General features: G+C 44.4%; 1 protein-coding gene across 1 annotated transcript; it reads right to left on the minus strand.

Annotated features, from left to right (window-relative positions):
• Positions 1 to 321: 321 nt before the first annotated feature.
• LOC109398515 (protein gooseberry) lies at positions 322 to 18,060 on the minus strand. The gene is made up of 3 exons (XM_019670900.3): positions 16,727 to 18,060; positions 1,540 to 2,752; positions 322 to 1,426 (listed from the first exon to the last, which is right to left on the minus strand). Exons 1-3 carry the CDS (start codon positions 16,779 to 16,781, stop codon positions 1,285 to 1,287), a joined length of 1,410 nt encoding a protein of 469 aa, XP_019526445.3. The 5' UTR covers positions 16,782 to 18,060; the 3' UTR covers positions 322 to 1,284.
• Positions 18,061 to 18,683: the final 623 nt, after the last annotated feature.

Here is an 18,683-nt window from a genome sequence, read left to right on the forward strand (position 1 = left end):
ATTCAGTTGTTTTTTTTTTCTGGCGAGTTCATCGTTCAATGCGTCAATCGATCAACGTCGAGAATATGTGACACAAAGTCAATGAAATGGTTTGTTTTTACGAGGAATGTGGAGATTTTTTTTATGCAGAATAAGCTAATGATTACGCGAGCAGGACAGAACTGTATGAGCGAAAGTGAGAAGTGTGGATCCACTATTTCCTAGCTACATAAGTCGAGAGATGGAGCAACTGTGCAGTCATCAGGGAACTTTCAAGTTCTTCAGAAATATGCAGCGAGCACTTGACAGGTAGACGGAATGCGATTGAAACTTGTTTTCCAAAGAATTGTGCTTGTGAATTTCTTTCAATTCCAAAATAAGTCATTCAACGATATGTGTATTTTTGAACTGTTTATTATTCATCTGAATCTCTTTGTACCTCGTATATATAAATATCCTCTCATCTTCTCGTCTAATGTAAGGAAATAATGTCTACTAATTTTGCAATAGTCGAAACATTTAACTTTTCTCATAACTAACCTTAACCAGTCTGATAAAGTTTCTCTCAATTTGTATTTGTTGTCATATTTTACACTTCCCCATTATTCGTTGGCTGCGCACACGCCAGCCATTCTTTTCTACCCTTTTGCTACAAACTATCCTGGTCAGACATAAACCTTATCGCCTAATAAATTTGAACGAAAAATGGGCACCCACTATCGGCACCTCGGAATCCAAATATTTACACTGCGCTTATGCCGCCGCGCCGTGGCCGGCCATACAAACGCCCATAAAAATTAGCCAAGGTACTACATATGTACACATAATTTCAGACCAGCAACAACGAACTTAAAACGCTAGAAACGGCTTAAACCCCTTAAAAGATAACGAGATAGCAGCAGCAGCAGCAAACCGAAGCGAATGCACCCCGGTTGAATATTTATGAACTCCCTCTCGGCTCGGCTGCCCTGAAATTTCGCTAGTTGCGCGGTCAAGCTCAAACGCTCAAACGCGGTGGTTGGTTTCCCCGCACACACGGTACCAAAAGTGGGATGAATTATGCATTTTTTTTTACGGGGGCGCGCACCTACACTGCTAAAAAAAAGTAACAAAATTGCGCGTGCCGACGGCTCCGTCGTTTGAGTCGCACGTGGAATCTAGGACGCGGTTATGCAGCCGAACACGTGTCATTCCTTCCCATTTTGTTCACTGTGCATCATGCATTGTCCAACGCGCCAGTCATCCCAGTTGATCGGTGTGAGTAAACTATGATTAATTTATTGTATGGGTGTTTTTGTTTTAGGTTCAGTGCAGGCGGCTCATGTCCAGGCCTCCGAGTTGGCCGAAGTAGGGATAGCCGGACTTGGCTTCGGCGGCGGCAGCCGCTGCCGCGGAGTAAGCATGGTGCGGGTGATGGTGGTGGTTCATGTTGTTCGAGAAGAACGAGCTGCAGGGGCAGAGAGGGGAGAAATGAAAGTGTTGATTAGAGGAGATGACTCTTTTTGTTTTAGGAAGGGAAAGTTTCGACGACGGGGGAAGTGATAATTGGTTGACACTTACCTGTAGGCGTCCCATTCGGTGGTGGCTTTGTTGTGGGTTGAATGTGACGAGCGCCATTGCGATGAGGAGTTGTCGATGGAGGCGGATGCGTTGGCGGTGTTGTTGGCCGTGGCGTAGGATGCGGTGGTTGCGTAGGACTGGGAGTTGTCCAGCATTGGGAAGTAGTTGTAGTTGGAGGAGGTGGCAGACGAGTGCTGCGCTGAAGGAGAGGATGAGGCGTGGGCAGATGCGGAGGAAATTTGGTTGTGCGCCGGGCTGATTGAAGTCGGTGGGCTGAGGGATGCCGGTGGGCTCATGGTAGCTGACGTGGGATGGATCATGGTTTGGGCCAGAGGGTTGTAGGCCGTTTGGGAAGCAGCGTGGATGGAGGTTTGATTGGTTGGTGGGTAGCAGGCCTGGCTCCAGGATTGCATGCTTGCTGGGAATCCTGCTGAGCTTGTTGGAGCAGCTGCTGCAGCAGCAGCCGCAGCGGAGGCAGCTGCTTGGTGCTCGAACTGCGCAGGGTACTGGGAGTTGAAGGCCGCAAGTTGCTGGGAGTTCATGTGTTTGCGTAGACGAGCTCGGCGATTGGAGAACCAGACCTGGACACGGGCTTCGGTGAGCCGAGTCTTTTGGGCAAGTTCTTCCCGGGTGTAGACATCTGGGTACTGAGTTCTAGCAAATGCAATTTCCAAGGCTTCCAGCTGCTCTCCGTTGAAGGTTGTTCGGCAACGGCGCTGCTTCCTCTTGAGCTGGATGTTGGGCTCCGTATCGGTATCGCTTTCATCGTCGCAAGAAGAACCTCCGAGAATTTCATTGATCGAGTGGTTTCCACGGCGATCATCATCCTGACGACTTGCACGGAACAGCCGACTGATCGAGCTCACCGAAGGAGCTGAATCCTTATCACAGATTCCCTCCTTGATCAACCTCTCGCGAATTTCGTAGCTGAAGATCTCCGGATTGGCCTTACGCATCTCTTCGATCTTGTTCTCGATCTCCGGTGTGGAAACTCTCGGCTTAGATCCTCCAATAACTCCCGGTCGGATTGACCCGGTCTCCTGGTAACGATTCAAGATCTTCGAGACGCATCCATGCGAAACGCGCAGTTGCCGCGAAATCACACAAGGCCGCACTCCGGCCGCCGCCATTTCCACAATCTTCAGCCGAATGTGATTGGGCAGGGGGCGCCCGTTGATGAACACTCCTCCGAGCTGGTTCACACGTCCCTGACCTGCAAGCGAAATAGAGAAGAAAGCGAGAATCTCATTAGATGAAACCTGTTCACAAATTTGTACCCAGGGAAGCGCGGGTGGTCGAGCGACTTCAAAGGCGGTCAACCGATCGGCACGCACACGCTTAGAACTTGTGTGTTGTATGCGGACAGGCGGAATGAAAAATTGATCCATTTTTCTCTTTTTCGGGCTCTTTCGGGTCCATCGTTTTCATCGTCGTCGTCGTCGTCGGCTTTTGTGCCGTGTCATTCTTCGGCGGGGTGTCACATTGTTGTGTCATCCGAATTGTGTCCGGCCCGGCGGCGGCGGCGGCGTCGGCGGCACCAAGAACAAGTGGGACGACACAAGGGACCAGCGATTAGGATCTTGTAATGAGGCTGAGTTGGGTATTGTTCGGCTGGTGTTTAAGAGCGCACAAATTGAGGCTAAAGTGACGCGAGGATTAGTTTAATTGATCGTGGGTGATCGATCAATTGCGAAGGAATGCAACCGGTTTAATCAATTTCCTGTTGGGATTCGGTGGAGAGGAGAGATCGGAAGGGGAACGGGCGTGGTGATTCATATTGATTAAAACCTTGCGGCGGCCGGCGGCTTGCGATCTTCGCCTTTGATCGCTCGCAAGCAAAGGGTACAATTTTCGTTTTCATCTCTTCTGCGGTTCGTCCCACGAAGAAGTTCTGCGTCGTCCGGCATGCAGAGGATTAAAATCTGACTGCTTTTTGACACCACAGCGTGTTCGTACACCACCGGTACCGGTTTGGGCTTCGTCCAGCGCTGCTGCTGGAAGACTTGGGCCCGTAGGGTTGTCATTTGTCAACTGCAGCTCCAAATAAGGGAGACGATTGCAACGTCTCGTCTGTCTGGCTGCTGTCACGATCATTTGCGTTACGCAAGTTACGGCAGTTCCTCGTGTGCGTGACTAATGTAGTGGCTGACAACGCGCGAAGGTCACACCTATCAATCATCCGTGCTGAAGATGCAGGGACGTTCCCCAGGGTGCGAGTACAAAGTAAGATCACCTTGGACGTCCAGACGTCGACCTTGGCTCCGTATTTGTTGATCGCACTTCAATTAGGCGCGAATTGCAATTAATTATTCCGCCAATAATGACGGGCGCGTCTCCACGGACCCCGGCCATGGCGAAGCGAAACAAAATACCGAAACGATCATTAGGCTACTGTTCGGGGTCCCATCTTGGGGCCCTCCTGGGGTTCATTTATCATTCCTCGCAGCCAGAGGAATTCGTGCCCGGCGTGAAGACCGGCGTTCGCCCGCTACGGAACGGATGGTAGCTTAATTAGAATTTAATGGTTTTTAGCAAAGCACGCGGATCCCGTCGTCGCGGCGATGTATTCAAATTCCGATGAATTGTTGTTTCTTGTTTCTTTTTTTTGGGACGACTGGAAGCGTGAAAATGCTGCGCACCCGGAAGGTCACGATCGGTAGCTTGCAGGCGCAGAAACAAAGACGCCGATTTGATACGAATGCTTTGTGCGGAGGCATGTGGCTCAAACGATCCTTGTCCGAGACCCGGAACGCGGGACTTTTCCGCAGAAGCAGTAAATGAGATTTGTGGCCCCGACGTGTGTGATCTGCAATCCCCGAGGGAGATTATGATTTTGAATATTGTTATTTGCACTTTCGTGGTCGGTTCCCCGGGAGGAAATTGCTCAATCGTTGGGAAATTTTCGGGCAACGCAGAGAAACCGGTTCTTGATTGGCAGTAGGTAGATCTTGCGGCAGAACTCGCATCTTGGAAACTCGGTCGACTCCGGATGATGATGAATCGACTGCAGCGGAGAGCATGTTTACACGTTGTATATTAAAATCTAATTATATGGTGCAGGTTTGCAACGCCTTTCTGCGGGCATGATCGTGGTAAGGCTCGGCAAGTCGCGATCGGTCGTCGATCAATTCCGCAAGCAAGATCACGATGTTTGATTTCAATTTTTTCCTCACTTGTGCGCTATAATTAGACGCGCAACTCGCGATCGTTACCCGAAGAGAGCTGTTCGATCCTCGCTGGAAAGCGCGATCAGCTGAGTGCCGATCCTTCCACACTCCGACGGCTGCGGAGCATAAATTGAATTAGTGACCTATAAATCAGTCCTCGATCAATGAACATGACAGCCCGTTGCGGTGCGTCCGTGCGTGTGTGTGATCATCAAAGGTCCATAAATTTCTTGAAGTGAACCCATCCACGGCAACGAACGTGTTGAAAAGATAAATGATCGCCATTGTGCGGCAACCGCGCAGTGGACACATGTTGCTGTCGGTGTCGTTGTCGGCGACGTTGTTCCACGTATAACCATCTGGTCGATTTTGGCAATTTGATTAAATTTTTCTCGCTTGGTGCCCGCCTCCACGTCCCAGCTCCGACCTAGACGGCGATCGCGCTGCGATCAATTGATTAAAATGTACATCGACGCGCCCGTAAGTCCGTCGTAGACCTCGAGTTCGCCCCCGGCGGCGGTACTTTATCATATAAATTGATCATTTAGTTTATAAATATATTAAACATCCATATAAATTATTACATTAGGAGGTTCCTTCGGGGACCTCGGTGTACCAAGCCGCGGCCGACCGAGGACGTGTCCAGATCGGCGAGAAATTTCGACGCGATTTATTCTCACTGCCCTCTTCGGCCAGCGCCCAGAGATCACGATCCTCGCCGAGGACGCAGCTAGCTAGCCGCCGCCGAGCGCGTTGAAGTAATAAAATATTTCCAATACCATTACGATATCATTATCGGGCATCTTCGCCCGGAACTCGCGCGGGGATCCCATCCATCGTCGCGGGGCGAGTGTCGAGTTATTGTTGAAAGCAGGAATTACTGAAAATAAGATCAAAGGCAGTTTGCCGCCCTCGCTCGCTCGCGCTCGCTTGCTCCAGTCCATAGAGTTCACGTCGCGATCGGTCTCATCGCTCAGGTTCAGCCCGCGCGATGATGATACGGTGGGAGGTACCCGCTGCTGTGGTCCCCTCCGGGTCAGTTCGGCGGCCCTGCCCGGGATCAGCGCTCAAATTTTGTAATAAAATATGTGCGCGCTTGCATCATTCGCCGGGCACCTCGTCCCGTTCGACCTTTTCTGGAAGAACGAACCGAAAGCGAAGGGCGCAAAAAATGCGCGCCAGCGTGTCTGGGAGTGCGCTTCTGCATGCACGACGGAATGCTGCACTTCACGTGACGGGGCCGGCGAAGACGGGAAGACGGGAACCGAACCGTCCCGGGTAGAAGGTTCTGGAAAGCGAAGGTGATGAATCTCGAATTTTAATGAGTTTTGAGGTGGGGAATGTGCCTTCGACGTGGAATAGACCGACACTTATTTACGGGAACGGGTCCCTTTGATGGGACTGTGCGCGCGTTTGACAGGATGATAATTGAGCTATTGTTGCGGGAAGAGTTCGAGGAATTTGGGCTTTTGGGTGTGTAGATATTAATATATGTTTAGCTTTAGGTTATATAAAATTGGCGAACTAATAAATTTGATGTATCAAAATGGGTAATTATCAAAATCGAAATTAACCCTGGAATCGAGCTATTTTGAACTAGTGTGTATGTGTAGAAATAAGGAAGGAAAATGATTGCCGGCGCTCGGTCGGTCAGTTGAGAGCAATCACGAGTGTCAGAGAGAGAGAGAAGATAAAGGAAGTAAAAAGGACAGGTAAAACGCGGAGAGCTCTCCCGTGGTAGATTCTAGTACGCGATGCTAGTACTTAAAGATTGGAGACCGAGCTCGGCGAAAGGGCGCGAAGAGAGAGGCAGTTTGCAGACTAACGTAGAAGAGTGCAGTCGATGAAAGTGTCGTTGAAAGTTAGAGTTTTCTGTTTTCTGAGTTGGAGTTTTTGGATATACTGTTGAAGGTGAAAAAGTGTAGTTGATGGAGAAAATGGAGAAATCCTACAGGGTGGTGCTTTTGGAAGACGATTCCTTGCTTTTAAACTATTTCGAATTTTGGATTGCTTTTTGAAACCTATCGAACCAATATGTATACCAACAAACATACTCTCATGAATCTCTTGGAACATGTGCAGAAACCAAGGAGGATTCCCTAGAGAAATCCATGAAGAATCCCTTGCACGAATCCTTAGAGAATTCCCTAAACGAATACATGGAAGAATCCTAGATGGAGAAATCTGGATGAACCCGTGGAGAATTCTCTAGAGGAATCTTTGGTGGATTCTCTGGAAGAATCCGTAGAGGATTCCCAAGAGGCATCCGTGGAAAATTCCCTGGCTGAATCCGTGGAGGATTCTCTGGAGGAATCGGTGGAGGATTTCTGGGAGGAATCCGTGGAGGATTCCTGGGAGAAATCCGTGGAGGATTCCTGGGAGAAATCCGTGGAGGATTCCTGGGAGGAATTCGCGGAGGATTCCTGGGAGGAATTTGCGGAGGATTCCTGGGAGGAATCCGTGAGGATTCACTGGAGTAATCCGTGAGGATTCACTGGAGGAATCCGTGAGGATTCACTGGAGGAATCCGTGAGGATTCGCTGGAGGAATCCTTGGAGGATTTCCTGGTAGAATCCGTGAAGGATTCCCTGGAGGAATCCGTGGAGAATTTCCTGGAGAAATCCTTGAAAGATTTCCAGAAGGAATCTTTAGAGGATTTCCTGGTAGAATACGTGAAGGATTCCCTGGAGGAATCCGTGGAGGATTTCCTGGTAGAATCCGTGAAGGAATCTCTGGTTGAATCCGGGATGGATTTGATGGAGGAATCCTTGGAAAATTTCTCGAAGGAATACGTGGAGGATTTCCTGGAGAAATCCGTTGAGAATTTCCTGGAGGATTCCATGGAGGATTTCCTGGAAGAATACGTAAAGGATGGGGGAATCCTTGGAGCATTTCCTGAAGCAATCCGTGGAGGAATCTCAGGAGGGATCCATGAAGGATTCCCTGGAGGAATTCTTGGCGAATTTCCTGGAGGTATCCGTGGAGGATTTCCTGAAGAAATCCGTGGAAGATTTCCTGGAGGAATCCGTGGAACATTTCCAAAAGGAATCCGTGTAGGATTCCCAGGAGGAATCCGTGGAGAAATTTCAGGAGCAATTTGTGGAGGATTCCTTAGAGGATTCCTTGGAGAAATCCGTGAAGATTTCCTGGAGAAATCCGTGGAGGATCTCTGGAGGAATCCGTGAAGGGTGAATTTCCTAGAGGCAAAATGATCTTGAGTAGCTTTATATTTGCTCATTTAAGCGATTCCCTTATTTTCACATAATACAAAAGTAACAACGCTTCTGCAATATCCCCAATAGTTCCTTTTGATATTTTTTTTCCGAAATTGTTCTTAGGGTTTCTTCCAAAATTCTTTCTAAGATTTCTAAAGCAGTTTACTCTTAGATTTAGACACCTGGTGTTGTTTCTGGAATCTCAGAAGGAACGTCTAGATGACCCATAAAAGAATGGCCATGGAGTTCCTGAAAAGATGCCAGAATGTACTGCAGAAAAAAATCTTGTGGAACCTCGGATGAACTTTCTTAAGGTATCCCAGAATAAATTTGTGGAAGAAAAACAAACCTTCGGAAAGAATCCCTGTGAAAATTTCTTGAAGAACTTTCTGGACATCCCAGGTAAGAATCAGGAAAGTTCTTTGAAGAAAATATTTACAAAATCTAGGTAAGCCTCCTAAAGTTACACCGAGAGAAAAATCAGGGGTAATTCCAGAGAAAACTCTTTCCAGAATCTTGGTATGAGCTTCCGTAGGAACCCCAGAAGAAGAAATTGGAGAAATAACAAAAGGCATTAGTGAATAAATCATAAACCTTCTGGGAAAATCCCAAAGAAAATCTCACAAGGAAAATCTAAGAAAAAAAGGTAGGAATAATCAGAAGAATTCTAGGGACTCTTTGAGATATACCTGAAACTTGTTGAGGAAACTGAGAAGGAACTTCTGGAGAATTCCCACAAACAATATTTGGAGAAATACCAAGAACTCCTTCAAAAATCAGAAGGATGAAATGTCGGTAAAAAGTCCAAGAGAAACTTCGAAAAGAACTCCTTGAAGATTATAAGGGAAGATCTTTTGGGGAAATACCAGGACACGTTGCTAAGGGAATCCCAGACTTCTGAACGAACTTTAGAGAAAAAAAAAACATTCTTATAATAAGTTGCAGAACGAATACCTATTTCTTGAGGAATCTGGCAAGGAACTTTTTTTTTTGTCTGTATTAACGAGATTTTTAACCCTAGGCTAGTTCATCTCGGGACCCAAGTTTTACTTCCCTTCCGAAAGAAGAACCCACATTTTGTGAGTATGTCGGGAGTGGGATTCGATCCCAGGTCCTCGGCATGATAGTCAAGTGTTCTAACCACCACACCAGGTCCGCTCCCACTGGCAAGGAACTGCTTTAGGGATCCCAGGAGAAATATCTAAAGAACATCTCGAAGGAATTCCTGAAAATATCATCTTTGAAGGATCTATACATGAACCCTACGATCAATTCTCGATTGTCTGCAAGAGTTCCCTTGTAGAATTTTTGAAGAAATTTATTAACTCTAGGAGAATTACTAGAAGAAAGTCTCAAGAAGGTGACTAAGAAAAAACTCTTTGCAGGTACTCAGAAGAGCCTTCTGGGAAAATATCAAAAAACGAACTCTTGAAAGAAATCCCAGAAAAAAATGTAGAAGAAATGCTGGAACAAACTATTAGAGAGATTCTGGAGAAAATCCAGCAGTAATCCCAGTAGAAGTCTCAGAAATCTTAGTTTAAGTCTCAGCAAGAACTTATTGAGGAATCTTAGAAGGAAGTAGTGGATAAACTCCAGGAGAAATCCTAAGGAATCCTAGCAAGGATTCCAAAAAAATCACAGGATTCTGTCAGGAGACTGAACACAGAAAGATACCAGAAGACGATTCAGGAATTCTCTATCGATTTTGGTCGGTGTTTGCCCACATATGGGCTGGAGGTGCGGTTCTTAGGCTTCGATCCGACGTTTCGGTCACATTTGCTGCGCCTTTCTCAAGGAATCTACTGACGATTATTCATTTTTGTTGTGTTTATGCCAGAAAACAGTTCGAACGAACCAATCAAGATACAGTTGTCCGTTTTGGCACCACTTTTACTCTAGTTGTGTTGATTTTCGTTGTACCAATTCATTTACCTATTGGACGATCGCGCTACGTGTATTGTTTATCAATTTGTGCAATTCGCCGGAGTACGTATTGCTCAGATTGTATGTATCGGTGCGCTAGTTCACTGTACCTGGTGTATTTATAATATGACATGTTTTAATGTACGTAAATTCTGTATATCAAAACTAGAATTCACGGTTCCTGTATGATCGAATGTGAAAACATGACGGTTGGCAGCCGAGTGATCTGGCAGCACTGTTCATTCTCGTCAATCTCGTCCACTCTGTTTTAATCGTTGAATCTGGATGTCAAACCAATAGCAAGTCTATAGTTTGAATTTTTCCGTCTTGTTTGACTTCCACTGTGAGTGAACTCATTTTTCTCGTTTGAGTAAATTGTTGTCACCTTCTCAGTCCTGTTCTTGAGAACTGCCAGGTCGTAAACCATCTTCTTGAATACTGGAAACGAGAAGTTCACTCTCGTCACGACCTTGTTGTTCGGTATTGTCTCCATAATTAGATTTGCGATGGTGAATGATAATGTTGGATTGTCCACCAAGACTTTGGTGATGCAGGTGAATTAATGAGTCCGTTGCGTTGAATTTGCCGATTATGAATTTTGGATGATTTTGCCTACGTATTGTGACGTCAATCACGATACCACACCGGTCCAAGTGATATTCCCTTCTTTTGCGGGTTTGGGGCGCTGTTTATTCGAGAAGCTGTCGTTTTTTAGGTTTTTATACTTCTCGCCGTTAATAATTCGGATTGTATTTTCAAAACTGCTCTCGTTGTTTTGATGGTGGATCGATAGAAATCACTCACCACATCCTGGCTTCCCTTTCTCCTCTTTTGCGTTGAGAAAATTCTGGATCTTGTTCGCAATCCTTAACCTGTTTCATTCCTGGATCTCTTTTCTGTGGTTTGTTTGGATGATTCTCAACAATGCTGTACAAAATGATCATGTAAAAACCGTCAATTAAATTAATAACCAATTTTAGAGTCCCTGAGGAAGATCCCAAATGTGACCGAAACGTCGGGCAAGGTTAAATAGCTGTACTGAAATTTTGTCTAGAGTCTAGACAGGAAAAGCCATTTGAAGGGTAATTCTGGTGTAAACGAGTCTAAAAACTGACGCAGGATGAAGTCAATGAAGGTAGTTAACCGGAAAAAATCGTTGTCGGATTCATGATATTATAAAACTCGTCGCTTCATAATATCATGATTACACGTCATGATATAATGATCTCAACGATGGTTATCATGAACAATCATAACCATTGTCATGACTAGAAGTCATGATTGCGAAAAGCGTTACGCGAAGCTATTCCCGTTTTCAGAAATAAAATATCCTGACAGTAAGCTATGAAACCATAGCGCTGAGTCATAAACTTATGACTCTGATTACCGTAAAGATGACTCCGAAACATTGCGCTTTGTAAGCCTGTCCGCCATTTGTTCATCAGACGTCCCGTGCGATTGACAGTGTTTTTCATTGAAAGATGAGAATGTTATGACAAAATGAGTAGTTATATGGCTGTTTTAATGGTGTGAAATCATGACACATTTTGCCGGTTTAGGTACCAGATTTTTTTTTCCCGTGTGTGGTGATATTCCCAAGTAACCATATGGCACTGTTTTTAGCCTTGCGTGACAATACAGTCAGTGCTAGTGTAGAACTGGTCTGCTCTGTATTGGCCGTATAATAGGCGAAATGTAATCCCAGTCAAACAGTGATCGTTTAAGATGTTGAATTAGATGTTAAAGTGGAGGCGATATGCGTACATTTTATATACACCTAAATGGAGGCATGTACGCATATGGCCTCCAGTTCATCATCTTATACAACATTTTATACGATTACTGGTTGTCTGGGATGCTAATGGTTACTTGGGCTGTTTTTCTGATGGTTGTGATTATCACTGATCGGAAAAGTGATATCTCATTTGAAAATAAGAGGCTAATAAGCTTCTCACAAGAAAAGAATTAGGGCCCATATAGCCGAGGCGGTAAACGCACGGGTATTCAGCATGACCATGCTGAGGGTGACGGGTTCGATTCCCGGTCGGTCCAGGATCTTTTCGTAAAGGAAATTTCCTTGACTTCCTTGGGCATAGAGTATCTTCGTTCCTGCCACACGATATACACATGCAAAATGGTCATTGGCAGAGGAAGCTCTCAGTTAATAACTGAGGAAGTGCTCATAGAACACTAAGCTGAGAAGCAGGCTTTGTCCCAGTGAGGACGTTACGCCAAGAAGAGGAGAGAGAGGAAGCTTCTCACAAAACAACTTCCATTGGTACTGCCACAAGTTTTCAAAATCTCGATCAACATTGAAATCTCCACAAAGGATTGGTGAGAATTTTGCAAGTTTTGCATTGCGGATGATTTTTTTTCTGATCTAGCGGAGACAAATGTACACGCCCTCCTAGTTGGAGATATAGAAATTAATCCCCCATCTCTTATCCCTATGGGAGACATTTTGTGCGAGACCTCCTTAATCATTTCCCTTCCCTACAATAGCTTGTACAAATGCAGCGACGCTCGATCCCTTATTAGGAGTGTACGATTCTCTCATTTTCTTTGGAATACCTTTCTTGGTGGTGGCAACGGTGATAAGGTCTCAAATGATAAGGGCCTATTCACAGAGCCGTAGCGTGGGGTTGGCCAGGTTGGCCCCCGCCAAGGGCGCCATCCTCAGAGGGGCGCCGAAAAGGGATACAGCTAGAAGAAAACAGAATGATGCTATTGATTTTTTTTAACGTTATCAAGGTTTTACTATTTTCAGTATCTAAGATTGGCAATATGTTTTTAGTTTTTCCGTGATTCGATCGTGTTGATTTCTTTCCCAGCTCATGAAAAATCAGTACTTTATCAATTTTCCTACTTTGCTAGTTGATTTTCATAGCTTTTTGAACATATAAACACAGCCAGCACGAATACGAATCGAACTGTGCAAGAATCATGCTGATCGGTTCATTCGTTCGTGAGTTTTGTTGCCTCAAAGGGACTTCAAACTCAAGCATTCCATGAATACCTTCAGAAATTTCTCCAGGGATTTCTTCATAAAACCTTCTAAGTATTTTATAAAAAAAAAACCTTAACGAGATTCCTTAAGAAACTTTTGCAGGGATTCCTCAAAAAAACTTCCAAGTATTCTTTCGGAAATTCTTCCAGTGGTTCTCCTCAAATTCTAACAAGTATTCTTTCAGGGATTGTTTCACGAGCTACTCCAGGTATTCATGCAAGTAATACTCCATGAGTTCCATTGAAAATTCTTGCTGAACCGTCTCTCGAATTCTCATATGCACCAAATATTCCTGCAGGAAGTCCTCCAGAGATTCCAGCAGAAACTCTTCCAAAGATTCCTACAAAAACTCATGTAATAATTTCTTCAGGAACTCCTCCTGGTATTTATCTTCTGGGAAATATTTTAATTAAATTTCACAAAAAACCTTTGGCAAAGTTTTTGTAAAGCCTATTGAACCAGCTCCAAAATAGGTAAAAGAGATCGTTTGAGGATTCCTGAAAACCCCTGAAACTCAAGTATTTTTTGAAGTTAAATTCAGTTAAACAAAAATCCAGAAAAGAAAAAAAATGTGAGATTCTTGAGGAAATGTATGCATCATTTTTGTTAGGAATTCTAAATGTCATTTCTAATTATTGTGCTGGGCTTGGTGAGATTCTTCAAAAGCAAAATATGTTCGTACTAACACTCGCATAAGAGAACTAAATTTTGGGTTTTCTTTGGCAACTCCATTTGAAATTCTTTACGAAAAACACGCATAAAAAGCGCTATAATAAAATATCAACAATTCGAGGGGAATTTGTTTCTTCACAACAACAAAATCCAAATTTTGAAGAAACTGCGAAAAGAAAATAACTACAAAATTACAAATTCACAATGTTCAATTGTCGTGGGGCGCCAATCTGGATGCTTGCCAAGGGTGCCACGGGACCACGCTACGGCTCTGCCTATTCATAAACTACGGATACTCTAAGCAGCGCCTTTCACATCAGAAGAGATCACGCCTATTACACATCAAAGGAGATTACGTGATACAACATTGAGATGATAGTGGCAAGTGCTGGCAAGTGCTATGAAACGGGCCGAGTAGCTCATCATCAGCATCGGCAGCCATCTTGAATAATTTGTTCGATATTTCACTGTGATAAAACTCAGCCACTCAAGCGAAGATTCGTCTGAAAATGTATTATATGCTCACTCACTGGGAGTGTAATGATACTTATTCAGTAGAATGGCTGCACAGTAACTCGTTTCTTAACGCTCCCAAAACGCGAGGCAAGCAAACAAGTCAATGATTCCTATAGAAACTTAGTGATGCACCATGTCACCTTAACGACAATCAAGCATCGCAAATATCACCTTTCCAAATTCAAAATATCAACAACAAACATTTTCAGTGATTTTCATCTGATGGTGGTGGGTTGTAAAATGTCACAAAAATATCATTTCGTTATTTGTACATTTCACTGCCCCTAGTAAAAAAAAAATGTGTCAACAATTTCGTTATTTTACCATTTCTAACTAGCACTATTGAAAGCTTTTGTTCACGAGCAGAAATTTGCACTGGAAATGGTAGAACTGGAAAATGTCATGACATTTCCCTGACATTTCGCAACCTTGGGTGGGATACTGTTCGAAGTCATGTAGCGACAGAAAGTGTACGTTTTTAGCAACTTTCTTTGCTGCGATATTGACATTTTACCAGACTGATAATGATGCCCAGTGCTGCGTAATGCCTAACGACACTCACCGTGAAGTGAGGGTCAAATGACAAACAATGGACATTAAAACAGTTTCTTTTTCTTGATATCCTTGATGGAACACGAAGCTGTGATTGCTCGATTTTTGTGTTTGTAGTGCCGTGCACAAATACTAAACAAATAGATTCACATTCAACCCAAATCTGGTGACGGTCATCTAGCAGTTTGTACTATAATTGCTGCGTTGGAACGACAGTAACGTGCGTTCAGCTGCTATTGAGATTTGAATAGAATGATGGTTTGGGGAGAGGGGTATCAAAGGGTTCATAAGTCATTACGAATGAGTTAGATGGCGACATAGGGAGGGTCAGCTGTAGCGTTGATGAAGTAATAATAATGTAGACGTCGGAGTTTATGTGTTATGTTGTACTCGGTGCTAACAAACTCATCCAACCAAAGAAAACTGACTGTAAATAATTTTGAAATTCTTCTGGAGTTTCTTACAGAAGATTTTATGTGCAATCTTATCAATGTTTCTCAGATGAAATTCTAAAAAATTTGTTTCAGGAGTCAAATTTACATTTTTTTTTTGTGTGTGGAATGAGGTGTCTAACCTCATTCGATTAATTTGTCGTATGGAAAATGTCATTCCTCCCTGAGGTGAAACTCTACCTGGATTGTTGGAGATCCGTTGAGTTTTTCATAGAGATTCCGTTCTCACTTCTCACTCACTTATCATTGTACACTCAAAAGAGTTATGACATTTTTATAAAAACATGCCTCACCCTAAGAGAATTTGTTTAATGAAGTTTCTCATCAAAAATAGTTTATTTTGTTAAGTCTAGTGTCCACAAAACATAAGATTGCTCTATGAAAGGTGAAAATGGCACCACCACGAACATTAGAATTATACAGAGTACACACAGTAAAAGATATGACAATTGCACTATGCAGTCAGGAGGGTCAATGCAGAGATGTGTTGTGCGTTAATAAAAACTCTTAAAGTTCTCCATGTGCTACTTTGAGCCACGTTTTTATCTCAAAAAGCAATGCATGTGCGAATGACAGGCATAATAGTCTTTTACAAAAACCATTAGCATGGTCTAGCTTAACAGTTGCAAGCTTACAGGTACAGCAATTTTACCTTTAGGTTTTTGAATGCACTAACGACATGGAACACTAACACCCTACAAGCACAAAGAATAAAAAGATCTAATGATCTGCACTGTATATCTTTAAGACACTAAAACTCATTGAAACATACACTTCAGTACAAAACGATCTGAATAATTCAAACTCCAAACCTCCACCCGATCAACCCAATTTCCGAAATGCAATCGAGCGTAAGAATTTTGCATTTCCAGCAAAATTCACGCAAACGGCTCATCCCAAATCCACTCAAACCTCTAATAAGCTTATCTTAATCCCCGATCTACAAGCAGTCCAACACCCGATAGGATCTGTGTCTCCACGATCGTCCGAGCCCAGTTGCACAAAAGGCAGCACAACCGTCTCGACTCGAAACGAAAAAAAAAAAAGATCAATTTAATCCTCTTTCCCGTAGCTTTCAAGCACTTCTGCCTCGCTCCACAAAGCGAGTCCATTTCCCGAGCCCCGAACAATAACCAAACAATAACATATTTACAATCATTAATCTTGTTAGCCCCTTGTCGAGCGCAAGCGATCCTCCGTCGGATCGGTCCCTTTGATATCCCAGTCGTTGTTACCTTATGTTACAATTGCTTCTCGCCCTCACTGCGCAGCTTCATCCTGCCGCAACGTTCAGAAAAATAATATTCATGATCAGGACCTACTTTCCCCGGAGGCCGCGTCGGTATCAAAATTAAACGCCCCCTAATTCCACTAAGAAGAGCAGATCCTTGCCTGCCGTATGTTACCCGTGCTTCAAGGATCGAACTTTCTCACCTTCGCCGCCGTTACTGCCGTCCGACGGCAATAAAACGCCGGGATCACTATGATTTATGATCCGGCAGAAGCGATAAATGATCGACACCGATGGACCGCGATCAACAGCATATGTTAGATTCTACCGCCTAGTCGACCAACTGTTGTTGAACCCGTGAGATTCAAAAACCCGCCGCCCGACGGCTCACCGCCTTCATTTTATCCCGCTCGATCAAACGATCATGACTTTCCGAAAACCCATCGACTTACCTTGGAACGGGTATCCGGAGAAGATCGGCGACATGTTCAAACTCGCCACTGCCATTTTATCGCTGAATCCTCCAACTAGCGCCAACTTGATCGCGTTCCACTAAAAATGTCACTCTCAACAGCCGGCTATCGGTTCTTCCGTCAATCCGGTATCAACACACTCCACAAGTTTCCCTTGTCGGTCAACAGTCCCAAAGCAAACACTTCTTCTCCGCTGCCTGAATTGCAAACAAACAACATAAACTCCTCAACCGGCAATCAAAATAAACATTCACTTGACTGCAACCGATCACACTTCGCTTCTGTTTGCACTCTCCCACTGTTCTTCGTCGTCGGACTTTCCAAAGATAATCTCAAAACCACAGAAAGCAACAAAAAAGTAGCAACCGTCCCTCGAAACCAGTTTTGCTGAGAAGAGAGCGAGATGTTTCTCCTTGAGAAGCTAGCACCTTACTGACTGACGCACTCGCACGTTCGGCAGGTTCTTTACCCAACCAAACCGGCGGCGTCGTCGTCTTCGCCGTTTCCATTTTTCCATCGTCCGCTTGCACGTTCCACCATTCCTTCCACACAGTAGTGCAGGGTTCTCTCATTCCATACTACCGCGTGCATTGTAAACCACGCCCACCCTCTTTTACGCCATCCGCTTCGTTCGCTTCTTCGCTTGTCGGGCGATCGTCCATTGAAAGGAATCGACCAAGTCGATCATCGACTATGCTGTTGCTCGCGCAGCCGCCGTCACTCGTTGCTGATTGGTTGCACGATCGTTGCAATACCAATACACCCATGCGGTGCATTCATCTTCTTCCGAATCAATATTATTAACTGCATGTGTCACCAAAGCCGATCCGACACCAACGACGAAGTCGTCGCGTCGTAAGACGACAGAATCTCCCAATGATGATCGATGCTTCTTATCAGAGTCAGAGACTCGTTCTCGCAAAGGCGGCAAACTCGCTTTGATCTTCTCCGGCGGTGGGTCACCGCCGCCTTGAAGGTGGTCGGCTTCGGCTCGGGTCGCAGGCCGCCGCCACCACCGCAATGTTGCGGGGTGATCGATATATTATAGCGGCGATCCATTCTGAGCGCTGGCTGCAGCGATTTAAGGGAAGTTTATGGCGCGTTGAACAACAGACGGGACAAAAAGGCAAACAGCCGCGTGAAAAGCCGAAACTGTTCAACGCGGGGGAAATTGCCTCTGGCTTCGTTGGCGGTAACTTCAGAACTCCAGTGCCAGTGTTTGTTGGGTGACAAATGGTCCAACGGCTTAGAACCGGAGACATTGTCGTTAAATCTGTTTGATGGTGATTGTTTTGTGTTTTTTCTTTCGGTTTATGAGACTGAGAGGCGGCAGCGCAGTGGATGAAAATTCAAAGAATGTTCTAGTTTGGAATGGGGATCGGTTTACGGTCCTGGGTGGTGTAAAAATAGGGTTGATTTAGAGCGATAATTGATTCAGAGAGGAAATGGGATGAATGTATTCATTCACAGCAAAAGCAATGGTCGGAGCTGTGGTAGTGGTAGTTGTTATTTCCATACATCTTAAAAATGTTTCAGCAGATCTGTCATAGGGATATAGGAGCAAGAGTTTAACACAGAAAAAAATATGTAATTAAAAATCAGCGAGAAATCTGAGGGGGAATGCTAGAGTTACACTTTTACATAAGATATAATGTAAAACTACATTACCATCGTGTAAATTTCCACCAACCATCGCGATAGTCATCATGGACTCTAACCGGTTACGTGACTATTAGCGGAAATTTACACGATTGTAACGTAATTTTACATGATATCTCATGTGAAAGTGCTCTAGCTCTAGCATTCCCTTTATATGCATGATTTCTCGCTGAATTTCACATGAATATTTGTTTTTGTGAATGTTTCTTTTGAGGGACTTGTCTTCCACTTATTTTTTGTGATTTACCTGGATTCCTCAAATAACACAACATAGAAA

This window comes from Aedes albopictus, chromosome 3 (genome assembly GCF_035046485.1).
Source record: "Aedes albopictus strain Foshan chromosome 3, AalbF5, whole genome shotgun sequence".
NCBI classification, from domain to species: domain Eukaryota; kingdom Metazoa; phylum Arthropoda; class Insecta; order Diptera; family Culicidae; genus Aedes; species Aedes albopictus.

Bases quoted from the DNA above. Each gene is read 5' to 3' on its own strand.
- LOC109398515 (XM_019670900.3), bottom strand. From the start codon at position 16,781: ATGGCAGTGGCGAGTTTGAACATGTCGCCGATCTTCTCCGGATACCCG. The intron at 2,753-16,726 runs GTAAGTCGATGG...TTTCGCTTGCAG, and splicing joins CTCCGGATACCCGTTCCAAG to GTCAGGGACGTGTGAACCAG. The intron at 1,427-1,539 runs GTAAGTGTCAAC...CTGCCCCTGCAG, and splicing joins ACCGAATGGGACGCCTACAG to CTCGTTCTTCTCGAACAACA.